This window comes from Biomphalaria glabrata, chromosome 6, assembly GCF_947242115.1.
Source record: "Biomphalaria glabrata chromosome 6, xgBioGlab47.1, whole genome shotgun sequence".
Classification (NCBI taxonomy): domain Eukaryota; kingdom Metazoa; phylum Mollusca; class Gastropoda; family Planorbidae; genus Biomphalaria; species Biomphalaria glabrata.
The window spans coordinates 48463355-48476006 of NC_074716.1; the positions used below are offsets into that span (position 1 = coordinate 48463355).

A 12652-nucleotide genomic window follows, 5' to 3' on the forward strand; every position below is an offset into this window, starting at 1 on the left:
TGGCCAAGGACCTTTCAAATGACTCGAGTTAAGGACAAGTCACATGCTTGGCCAAGGACCATTCAAATGACTCGAGGTTTGAGGACGTAGTTCTCGTTTACACCATGAAGAAATTGTGAACTTTGTGTGTTGTCTTGTGTGCTGTTTTCTTGGAAATGTATTCTCAATTTAAATCCAACAAAGTTAATTTCTAGATCCACCCAGTTCAATAAGTGAATTTCTAGATCCACCAAGTTCACTAATTGAATTTCTAGATCCACCAAGTTCACTAAGTGAATTTCTAGATCCACCAAGTTCACTAAGTGAATTTCTAGATCCACCAAGTTCACTAATTGAATTTCTAGATCCACCAAGTTCACTAAGTGAATTTCTAGATCCACCCAGTTCAATACGTTAATTTCTAGATCCACCAAGTTCACTAATTGAATTTCTAGATCCCCCAAGTTCACTAATTGAATTTCTAGATTCCCAAGTTCAATAAGTGAATTTCTAGATCCACCCAGTTCAATAAGTGAATTTCTAGATCCACCCAGTTCAATAAGTGAGTTTCTAGATCCACCCAGTTCAATAAGTTAATTTCTAGATCCACCAAGTTCACTAATTGAATTTCTAGATCCCCAAGTTCAATAAGTGAATTTCTAGATCCACCAATTTTAATAAGTGAGTTTCTAGATCCCCAAGTTCACTAAGTGAGTTTCTAGATCCCCAAGTTCACTAAGTGAATTTCTAGATCCACCAAGTTCAATAAGTGAGTTTCTAGATCCACCCAGCTCAATAAGTGAATTTCTAGATCCACCAAGTTCAATAAGTGAGTTTCTAGATCCACCAAATTCAATAAGTGAGTTTCTAGATCCACCAAATTCACTAAGTGAATTTCTAGATCCACCAAGTTCCATAAGTGAGTTTCTAGATCCACCCAGTTCAATAAGTGAATTTCTATCTTCTTCGCGTTGTTAAAGTATTCCTTGACTTGGACCCACAGGTACCCTACTACGCCACTATATGGACATTGAAATGGACTAGACTTATGAGTGTGGAAACATACGGGTCTATGTGAATTATATCTGTATGGAAGCAAGTCTGGCTGTGTTTGAACCTTTTAAATCCTTGTTACAGAAAGTAATGACCAAACAAGAAAAACTTTTTAAAATAATTTTTAAAAATCACAAAGCTTCTACGAATTGTATTAATTAGTTTGGATAAGTCATGTAATTAAATTTGTAACAGATCTAAACCAACAACAACAATTTTGTGCCATTAATAATATTTTTACCAATTGATTTTGTTTAGTTCTATTTTAATGGTTTTAGCTTTCTCAGTATGGTATGATCCTATCACCTGGACCAGTTGGGAAAATGGGAGGTGGAGAGAAAGGTATACCTGGTGGATTTTACCGTAATTGGTTTAAAAAAACCTATACAAAAATGGGGGTGGGTGGGAACGCCCTGAATTCAAACATGTGGCTTACGTCTCCTCGGGCCGACGTGCTAACCACTCTTCTAGTGAGGTACTTATGACTAAAGAAGATTGTATAGTTATATATTTCTTTTCCTTGTTCGAGATACCAAACAAAATAATTACCGAATTGGCTTTTTTTTTTTAATGGATTCTTGTGTTGTCAGGTAAAAGAAATAATTGTGCAAAATTTCAGCTTGATTCGAGATTGGGTGTCGGGGAATTAACTTGTACAAGCTTTTTACCAGATAAAAAGAGTGAGTGGATATAAGCTTTCTAAAAATACTCAGAAATGGATTACAGCATTGATTTTCGAATGCTTTAGATACCTAGGCCTACCTGCAGTGCTAACATATCTATCTATTCACCATAGCTCCCTTTTTTTTTTATTTTGTAGTAATTTAAGGTGGCCTATGTTCCAATATCTAGTCTAGGTCTAATATTTAGAATAATATAATTTTAATTTTTAACATCATTTATTTACCATGGAAACATTTGTATCATTCATGCTGTCCGTTTTCTTCTGCAAGAAAAAATTAAAACATCCATTTGAGATTTTATTTTTTATAGACTAGATCTTACTCTAAATGTAGATCTTTTACAGCAGTGTTTCCAAAACTGTTTTCGGCGGAACAATCCGCGAAACCCGAGTGTTCTGCGAGGCCTGACAAGGTATTCCACAAAATACTTGAATAATTATCTAGTAGGCCTACTCATGAGTTGATAAATAAGTAAATACAGAAAAAAATTCAATTTGATTTTATTAGCTCTTCGCGGTAACGGAAATAGGCCTATTTTTATACCAATATAACTATGAACTTTGAACTGACCTATATTCTGACTACATTGAAACAAAGATCAACCATTAAATGATCTCTGGTCGAGTTTGTCTGAAGAGTTCCAGAATATTTATAAACAAGCCATCGTTGTTGTACTTCAGTTTCCTAGAGCCTATTTGAGTCACTCGCATGCCAGATGAAAGAAGCCCTAAAGACATCCTAGACGCTGAGCTCGCAGAGAGAGACTAACCTACAGAGATGTCTTCAAGCGAGACATGAGAGCCACGGGCATCGACCAAAGTATGTGGCAGGAGATAGTCCAAGACCGGACAGCATGGAGGCAGACTGTACGTGCTGGTGCGAACTTCGCCAAGTGCAAAAGAAACGAAGCTGCATCAGTCAAGAGGAGGAAGAAGAAAGCTGCCCTGTCAGCTAGCCCTAGGACAGATGCATTTACATGCACGAAAGTGGCAAACTCTGCCGCTCCAGAAATGGCTTTAATCAGTCGCTCCTGATTTTGCCCCGTCTCAAGACGAAACCAAAGCCAGTGACTCACCTGGGTGCACCCATTGTCTTCCGAGACAGAAGGAGCCATATATATATTTAAGTGCGTCAGGATTTTCTAATTAGGTTGCAGCAAAGTCAAAGTCTACAAACACCTCACCAGATTTTAGAATTTATCTTAACAATATCGCGCCTTCTAACAAAAAGTTATGATCTTAAAGTACACAATGTTATCAAAGTTAATCATCAACCTAATTTTTTCATACCATTTTTTGTATGTTTTTTCTTACATACCTATTAATTTACTTGAAAATACATAATAAAGTTAAATTTTAGAACCCTTTTTTTTAATATTAACTATACATACAAATATATGGGAATAAAATCCATTCTAATAAATAAGCAAAGAAAAGAGGCCTAACGCCCAAGGATTCCTAAGATGACAAAGCTAATATAGAATAATGCAAATTCTGAGGTTTCCTAAAAAAAGAAAAAAAAAAAGTGTTCAACTAAATTCTCCAATTATACGAAGTGTTCTGTTATAGAAAAAGTTTAGGAAACACTATGTTACAGTCCTTGACTAGAGTGCAAGACAATTGAGTTTTTAAATGGTAAACGATTTTAAATGGTAAATGTGCGTTTGACTTAAACGGACCCAATTTCTCTTTCCCAGCAAATCTCTTTTGAAAATAATGTGCGTTTCACTGTGTTTTATGGGAGCATGGTGACTGAGCGGCGAATCGCTTGGCTTCCGAGCCGAGAGGTCCTGGGTTCGAATCTCGGCGAAACTTGAATTTTTAATATTGGGATTCTTATGACGCCCTTGAGTCCACCCAACACAAATGGGATACCTTACTTAAGTAATTGGGGAAAAGTAAAGACGGTTGGGCGTTGTGCTGGCAACAAGACACCCTCTTTTACCTTCGACCATAGAAACATGACCGTCATCTTCCCTATATATCACAAACTCTGAAAGGGTTTTTTTTTTTTTTTTACTATGTTTTAGAGATGTACATAAGTTATCAGTTGTTACGACAATCGTCCGACACTACAACAACCAGTGTGTGTTTGACTTAAACGCCTCTCATAAAAGCTGACTTATTAGTTCAGAAGAAAACGACATGTTTGTTTGTTTGTTTCCAAATATTTCGGAAGGTCCTTAAAATTTGAAGATTTTTACATCCTAGCCATCGAATCACAGTCAAGAACGCTAAGCACGCATCTGGGCAGCCGTAGAAGGGTGAGCAATTGGATGGTTGAAAATAAGCTCAAGATGAACGAAGATAAGACAGAAATAATTAAGATTGGCACTCGGAACAACGTCTCGAAAGTTGAAAGCACAGATTCTCTTTTTATTACGAACTGCCAGCTTCCTTATGTCCATGTAGTGCGAAAACTTGGAGTTTTCTTCGACTCAACACTATCTTTCGACCCACACATAAGTCAGCTCTGCAAGGGTCTTTATCTGCAGCTGCGTAGATTAGGCCAGATCCGACCATATTTAACAACGGAATCAACAAAAACGCTAGCTGTGGCATTCATACTCTCCCGCCTTGACTACTGTAACGCCGTGCTAGCAGGTATACCTGATGACAAAATAGCCAAACTGCAACGTATACAGAAAAACGCCGCACGAATAGTACTTAGAAAAACAAGACAAGATTCTGCTACTACAATCTTGCGCATGCTCCATTGGCTTCCCGTGAAAGCGAGAATCGATTACAAGGTCGCCACACTTTGTCATCAGTGTATATATAACAATAAGATGCCCCTGTACATTAGAGAACTGATTACTCCATATGTCCCCCAGAGAGCCCTACGCTCAATGGACTCAACGCTTTTAGTGGTGCCACGTTTCTCCCTCAAAAGCTAAGGTCTGCGGGCTTTTTCAGTGCACGGACCAAAGGTTTGGAACTCACTCCCCATTGATCTCAGACAGACAACATGCTATACCACTTTTAAGAACATTAAGACCTATTTGTTTAAAACTTTTTTAGATTAGTTTTTTATTTTCACTGTCGTGTTTGTGTTAGTAATTTTATTACAGCGCCTTGAGCCTACATTTTGTTTGTTAACAGCGCTTTATAAATAAAATTATTATTATTATTATTAGAATCGAATTTATTTATGACGTAGATAGGCCTTATCCTGTACAACAATAAGGTCCGCATAAAATACATTTATGAAACATATTATTGTGAACATCTGTGGGGTACAAATAGAATCGAATGTATTTATGAAATAGATTATTCTGTTTAAAGATTAGCTTTTGAATTTGTGCATATCTTACGTTTCGTGGCGTTCGATCAAGAGAGAGAGTTGAAGAAAAGTTGGAAGACATTTTGTTTGAACTGAGTGAATCGTCTGTTTCCGTGTTGTGACCACGTGACTTTTTAGCTTCATGATTGAAATAATCAAAGCCTATGTACCTAGTCAAAACAAGAAAAAAAAAGTGATTTGGTTAACAATTAACTAAAATAATGTTGATAAGTTATAATGTCATAAGTTAGAATATGATTATAAAGCCTAAATGAATTTATATATTTTACTAGATCTTTAAGAGTCGTGACTATTTGTCGCAGTGGCATAGCTAGGAATTTGGCATCATTTTTGGGTCAGGGTGGGTTGATCTGTTTAGGGGCTCCTGCATTTTGCGTAATATTTAATATTTAATTTAAAAAACAATTTCGAACACTCATTTGGTGGCCTGGGGGGGGATTCTCAAATTGCCCCCCTCTTCCCCCACCCTAGCTGGGTTCTCCACGTTGGTGGCTTCCATAATTAAAAGTGCATTATGGGCTCAATGTTTGGCCATGATATGTAGATCAAGATCTTTAGATAGGAGGCTATAGCGCGTTTACAAGTCAACACTCTGGCTGGCGAAAAAAAAAGATGAGCTCTTCAACACTGTAAAGAGACGAAAGCTGATGTTAGAGACACATGTACAAAATCAAGGGTCATGCCTGCTATTTTTGAAATGGACACCCCAGAGACAGTCAATAATGGTCAAACCACACAGCCAGAGAACGTGAGCGATACAAATGTGCAACAGGAACAGACTAACACTACCAATCCGCCGCCAGTAATAACTCGATATGGTAGGCAAGTTCGGCCACCAGTACGTTACCCTGACGCAGATAATTAGATACATGTATATATTTTTATTATTATGCAATTTGTATATAATTAATGTCTATTTGTAAACCTAGACTCTTGTTTAATTTAATTTGGCAAAAGGCAGAGTTGGCATCTAATACCGTGAACACTTGACTGCCACTTAGTCGACTAGCTATTTCTTCTATAGTAGGTAATTGGTAGTGTTCTCTTTGAATGGTTTTGTTGAGGTCTCTAGGGTCTAGACAAATCCTTAATCCGCCTCCTTTCTTTTCAACAATAACAAGTGAGTTGACCCATGCAGTGGGATGATCTACTTTTTCAATGACACCCTCATCTTCCATTCTTCTCAATTCATTTTTTAATTCCTCACGTAGTGCCGCTGGGACTTTCCTTGCTGTGTGTACAACAGGTTTAGTGTTGGAATTGACCTTTATAGTATATTCCTCTTCCATGCAGCCTAAGCCAGTAAATACATCTGCGTAGCCTGAGAGTGTATCGTCCTCGATAAAGTCAACTCTTCTGATTAAATTCATTTGTTGGCAGCCTGGTAGACCCATAATTGGCTTTGAATGTGTCTCCACAATTTGAAATTCTATTATGGCTGTCTTACTTTTAACAGTACATTTAATGTGTGCTTTGCCAACAACCTTCAATCTTTCTCCACTGTAAGTAGTAAGTCTGGATGTTGATTTGAGAAGTTTCTTTCTTTTTAATTGTTTGAAGATTCTGTATGGGAGAATATTGAATATTGCTCCAGTATCCAACGTGAATGTGACTTGTTTGTTTTCAACAGTAATGAGTGAGTTCCATTCGTTGCTTAGACTATGGGAGTCAATACTGCCGATGAAAAATGTTTCCTCAACGGAGTCATCTCGACCTTCTGACTTCACTATACTTACAGGCTTTGATCTGACGAGAAATGACCTTTTTTATGACATTTGTGACAGGTTTCCCCATATGCTGGGCACTGACGTGGTCTGTGTTCCTTGTCACAATAGCTACAACTCACATTTCCTTTTGTTCTTTTAAAGCTATTGGTAGCTGAATTCACAACTTGTACCCCACTTTCTTCATTCATGAGCTTAAGCTGCCATTCAGTTGCCTCAGCTGCCCGACATATATTTTCTGCCTAGTTAAGGTCTAGATCTGGTTCTCTCAAAAGTCTTGCTCGTGTGTTCTCATTCCTTATGCCACCAACTATCCTATCCTTTATTAGGGAATCTTTAAGCAAATCAAACTCACATGTCTTTGCCTTGAGTTTGATGTCAGTGACAAAGTTGTCAAATGACTCTCCTTCATGTTGAGAACGCTGGAAAAAAAAACATGTCTTTCAATGGTAACATTATTTCTTGGTAGACAGTACTTCTCGAACTTATTAAGAATGCAGTGAAGTGTATGGAAGGACTTGCTAATCTCACATTCATTACATTCATTATCCGTCCATTGGAAAGTGTTATAGACTTGCACTGCTTCTTGGCCGATCCCATGCAATAATGTCATAGACTGTACTTCTCTGCTTTTTGTATCCAGTCCACTTGCTATCGAATATATCTGAAAGGATTGTTTGAACCTTTTCCAATTTTCTGCTACGTTGCCATTTAATTCCAGCGGTTGTGGCGGGTGGAGTGTCGGTCCATCTGTCACCATGTAATAGACTAAAACAACACGAGCTTCAATAAACACAATGATTTTATTAGTCTATCTTTTATGCTCTTTACTCCAGCCACTTGTTCTCTAAAACTGACTTCCTTTTACACACAGTCCTGACACGCTGCTGTTCACTCAAGCATGTACACTCAAGGTCCACTGGTCATTTCATACACAGGCACAAGCCATGCAAAACACATACACTTACTATCACAGAGCCCCTCACAGAGCCCGCTCACATCTCTCTCCCTTATCGTCCTCCCAAACAATTCTATATTTAGGGTCAACACATATTGGAGCCCGGGGTTTCTCCCAAAAGACAGACAGATACCCTAGTTAACAACAAGACGCCATTAATACGCATTAATATACAGAATAGATTCAGATGTGGTAGCAATGAAACTGTTAAACAACAAAAATGGAGTTTGAAGCTTTTCAATACTGAAACAAATTACGAATAAACATGACAAGTGACATGTAATAGCAGCACCGAGTAAGTAAAGTTATTGAGACAAATAGGACACGAAAATACGGCGAAACATAGATAAGGACTCGAACCACGGACCTCGACCCTGCCCCATCCCAGCGACCTGGTACCAATGCAACATCTACTTAGACCATCCGGATCTAAAAAAAAAAAAAAGATTTAGTAACTTACTAGCAACTAGTGTATGTCACATGTCATGTTTATTTCTTCTTCCAAACCTTTCTGGGTTTTTTTTTTTTTTTTTTTTTATTTCTGCCGTCTGCATCCCTGGCCTTCAAATGGTTTAACTCATTTTCTAAATGCGGGAACTTATAATTACAAAAAAATTAACTCACTTTTTCTTTGGCGGGAAGAAGTTATTGTGTAACAAGGGAGGGAACTTCACCCTGGCCACGTCTTCATCTTGTTGGATGTATGCGCTGTCCACGCGGTAAAATGACCGCAGTTTTTTCACTTCGCGTAGCCTTTTCTGTTGGACAAAAAGAAAAAAAAATCATTTACCTGACGTGTGGATAATCACTTATCAGCGGAAGAATCTTTGTGCTTAGGCTGAATAGTTAAAATATTTATTGAAAGAACTTAATGTAGGTCACAAAAGTATCATGCTCTAATTCGGGGAAATAAATCCGATGGATTTGGCAGACGACAAAGGCACAGGCCTAGACTTAACAGAATATGCAAGAAAATGTGAAATCTTTACATAAAGCAGGACAAAGAGTGGGCCTACAGAAAAAAAAAAAAAAACGAAAAACAAAAGTACTTGAAGTAAACAAACACAATGAAGACATAGAACTGGATTCTCAGACCATCCAGCGGTTCTCAACCTTTTAAGCTCGGCGACCCCTTTTTACTATCCCCCGCTCTGCCGCGAACTCCCCCCCCCCCCCAATACATACACAGCAATAGAAGAATACACAAAATATAATCCATATTTTCGATGGTCTTAGGCGACCCCTGACAAATCGTCAATCGACCCCTCAAGGAGTCGCGACCCACAGGTTGAGAGCCCCTGCCCGGCATAGACCAAGTAGATAGTTTTATATAGGCACTACCTTGAGAGAGTAGTCATCGTGTCAAGGGAAACAGATAAAGACATTAAACGTCGAATAAATCTAGACATTTACCCACCTAAAACAAAGCTGGATATCTCACACTTAAGAATACTAAAGTGAGGATCTTAAACTCTAATATCAAGGCAGTCAACTCAAATGTCAAGGCAGTCAACTCTAATATTAAGACAGTCAATTTTAATGTCAAGACATTCAACTCTAATATCAAGAAAGTCAACTTTAATGTCAAGACAGTCAACTCGAATGTCAAGACATTCAACTCTGACATTCAACTCTAATGTCAAGACAGTCAACTCTAATGTCAAGACAGTCAACTCTAATGTCAAGACAGTCAACTCGAATGTCAAGACATTCAACTCTGACATTCAACTCTAATGTCAAGACAGTCAACTCTAATGTCAAGACAGTCAACTCTAATGTCAAGACAGTCAACTCTAATGTCGAGACAGTCAACTCTAATGTCGAGACAGTCTGAAACATGGAGAACAACTAAAAACTACTTTTAACAATTAATAGAAAAAGAATACTTTTTAAATCCAAAGCTTATCTTAGAGAAAATAACCGCTAATTACAACCATTTATATTAAAATTACAGGTTTTAGCTCCCTTTCTGCTCTATAAAACAAAATTAATTAATTAGTACTAAATGATTAACTAATTGGTTAATTTTTAGATTGATTCGTGTATTGTTATCGAGTTATTATCGACTATGAATAATTATGTAAAATTTATCTTGATCCGAGAATGGGAAGTGGGAGAAAAAACATGTCAAAACACGGCAATGGGTAGTAAGTAGCATTTTTAACTAACTGTTTAATTTTTTTGGATTGATTCATGTCTTGTCAGGTTCAATAAATAATTATGCAAAGTTTTAACTTGGTTCGAGACAGGGAAATGGGAGAAAAAAAAACATGTTTAAATTTTTTACCTGACAGACAGCGTGAAATGATACAAGCCTTGTGAAAAGTATATGACTTTCACCAACAGATGTTTGAGAAATCTGTTGAAAATACAGTGGCAGAAAAAAAGAAGAAAACATCAAACTCACACAGATCGGTGGACAGAGAAATATTGTGGTGCATAAGTTAGAAACTAAAGATGGATTGGTTAAGTTCTAAGAAACAAAGATTGAAACCCACCCCCACCACCTACCGCACAAGAAGCAGAAGGAAAAAAAAAAAGAGGAAGCGGATAGTACAAGTAAGAAATGGGAAGCCATTAAAAGGCTAGCGAGTGACTTATTTTTACTGGGGCCCTATGTTCAATGAGGAACACAAAGGAATACAGCAGAAAATGAACTGTTAAAGGAACTGTCAATCCAATTTGTGTCACTATTCAAAGAAAAACAACCTGGAAAATGATTTAGAAACACGGCTTAAGTAGCAATACTTCAATAGTCTGTGGACCATGCTAATGGCGTAGATATCTAAGCTCAAACCTTGATGTGTCTAGTGATGTGTGTACTAATGGGAGAGAACTCGATCTCAGGGAACCGTGTACGCATTGTGTACATGAAGTCTCTGTGCACTGATGGCTGTAGAACTGTGTACAAAAACTGGATCTGTACAGTGGAGCTGTGACGAAGGAGTTCTTCCAGGAAACAACATTTCTGGGAAAAAACAAAAATGATTTTTTTTTAAATTCATTCCCACATACAGGGGCGGATTTAAGAGTGTGGAGGCCCCGGGGCAGGATTTTTTTTTTTGAGGCCTCTACAATTTCACGAAAGCTTGAATAAAGATCCACCTATAAATGAAAGCATGCAATATTTTAGAAGAAAGAAATAGAGTTATTGTAGATTTAAATTAATTTTTTAAAATTTAATACCCATAGTTTAGTTTTAAAAAGTGTATATTTTTGAATTTGTGGAGAGTAATGCCGATGTTAGATGCACTGTCGTGAATCTGGAGCTGTATTTATTTATTCCGAGCATGCTAAAAGCGTAGGCCTACACTTCTTAACCACCTTTTTTTTTTGCCAGGCAATAAATGCGAAAATAAATGTAAAAAAAATAAAATTTTCTGACTCGTCAAAATTACGAAAAACATGCATATATGTAACCCTGCCGGACCAAGAAAAACAAAGGACGTTTGGGCCACGGGGCCTTCATCAGCTACAAAACAAACAAAAAATAACAATTAACACAAAATAGTCTTAAGTTAACTTATCTGTCCGATGATGAGAGGCCCAAATTGATATTAACCTACCACCCTCCGCCAGCCCTCCCTTAAATCCGCCCCTGTCCACATACACCAGGAAAGCACCTTTATCTTGATACAAAAAAAAGCAACAAATAAAATTACATGTTGATATGTTTAAATAATGTTTCCTTCTCCCATTCCCCCCTCCCCTCGAAAAAAGAAAAAAAAATCCACCTGGCACCAGGTGCGCGCATAACGGCCCCTTCCCTTGTCTCTGTGACGCTATTGACGTTGTGACCTGATTGATCTCATTAGGATACAATCACGTGACAATATCTTGTATCCAGCCATGCGCAACTCACGGCACAAATATCACGTCACTGTGTTCTCCAGACAAGTTTAACTCATTACTTACAAAAGGACCTGCGAAACGTTGGCTAAACAAAGTCTTTACTTGTTTTGCGTGCGATAATTAGATTCGTTTTTTCTCTTTTATTCTCTTCAGCAAGCAATGCTGAAACCAAAAAGCCTTTGTCGTTTCTGAACTGTGCTAGTAGTTAGAGAAATAGTTCACGTGTTTGATACCAACAAGTAGCGTAATGACTTAAAGCCAACAAGTACTGGAGTGACTTAAAGCCAACAAGTACTAAAGTGACTTAAGAGTTAAAACCTACAAGTAGGCCCTATTTGAGTGACTTAAGAGTTAAAGCCTACAAGTACTGGAGTGACTTAAGAGTTAAATCCTACAAGTACTGGGGTGACTTAAGAGTTAAATCCTACATGTACTGGGGTGACTTAAGAGTTAAAGCCTACAAGTACTGGGGTGACTTAAGAGTTAAATCCTACAAGTACTGGGGTGACTTAAGAGTTAAATCCTACAAGTACTGGGGTGACTTAAGAGTTAAAGCCTACAAGTACTGGAGTGACTTAAGAGTTAAAGCCTACAAGTACTGGGGTGACTTAAGAGTTAAATCCTACATGTACTGGGGTGACTTAAGAGTTAAAGCCTACAAGTACTGGGGTGACTTAAGAGTTAAATCCTACAAGTACTGGGGTGACTTAAGAGTTAAATCCTACAAGTACTGGGGTGACTCAAGAGTTAAAGCCTACAAGTACTGGAGTGACTTAAGAGTTAAAGCCTACAAGTACTAAAGTGACTTAAGAGTTAAAGCCTACAAGTACTGGGGTGACTTAAGAGTTAAATCCTACATGTACTGGGGTGACTTAAGAGTTAAAGCCTACAAGTACTGGAGTGACTTAAGAGTTAAAGCCTACAAGTACTGGGGTGACTTAAGAGTTAAAGCCTACAAGTACTGGGGTGACTTAAGAGTTAAATCCTACAAGTACTGGGGTGACTTAAGAGTTAAAGCCTACAAGTACTGGAGTGACTTAAGAGTTAAAGCCTACAAGTACTGGAGTGACTTAAGAGTTAAAGCCTACAAGTACTGGGGT

At 37.8% G+C, this 12652-nt stretch overlaps 1 protein-coding gene across 5 annotated transcripts in view; it reads right to left on the reverse strand.

Moving 5' to 3' along the window:
* Positions 1–12652, reverse strand: part of LOC106067666 (F-box/WD repeat-containing protein 7-like) — a 37473-nt gene that overhangs the window by 15975 nt on the left and 8846 nt on the right. For 4 of the 5 annotated variants that reach the window (XM_056033853.1, XM_056033855.1, XM_056033851.1 and 1 more), the window contains exons 3-6: positions 10498–10668; positions 8325–8458; positions 5029–5167; positions 1940–1978 (exon numbers count right to left, since the gene is read on the reverse strand). In XM_056033853.1, coding sequence (XP_055889828.1) covers positions 1940–1978; positions 5029–5167; positions 8325–8458; positions 10498–10668 — 483 coding nt within the window. The remainder of the gene's footprint in view (positions 1–1939; positions 1979–5028; positions 5168–8324; positions 8459–10497; positions 10669–12652) is intronic. The other variant, XM_056033854.1, reaches the window with a different exon arrangement.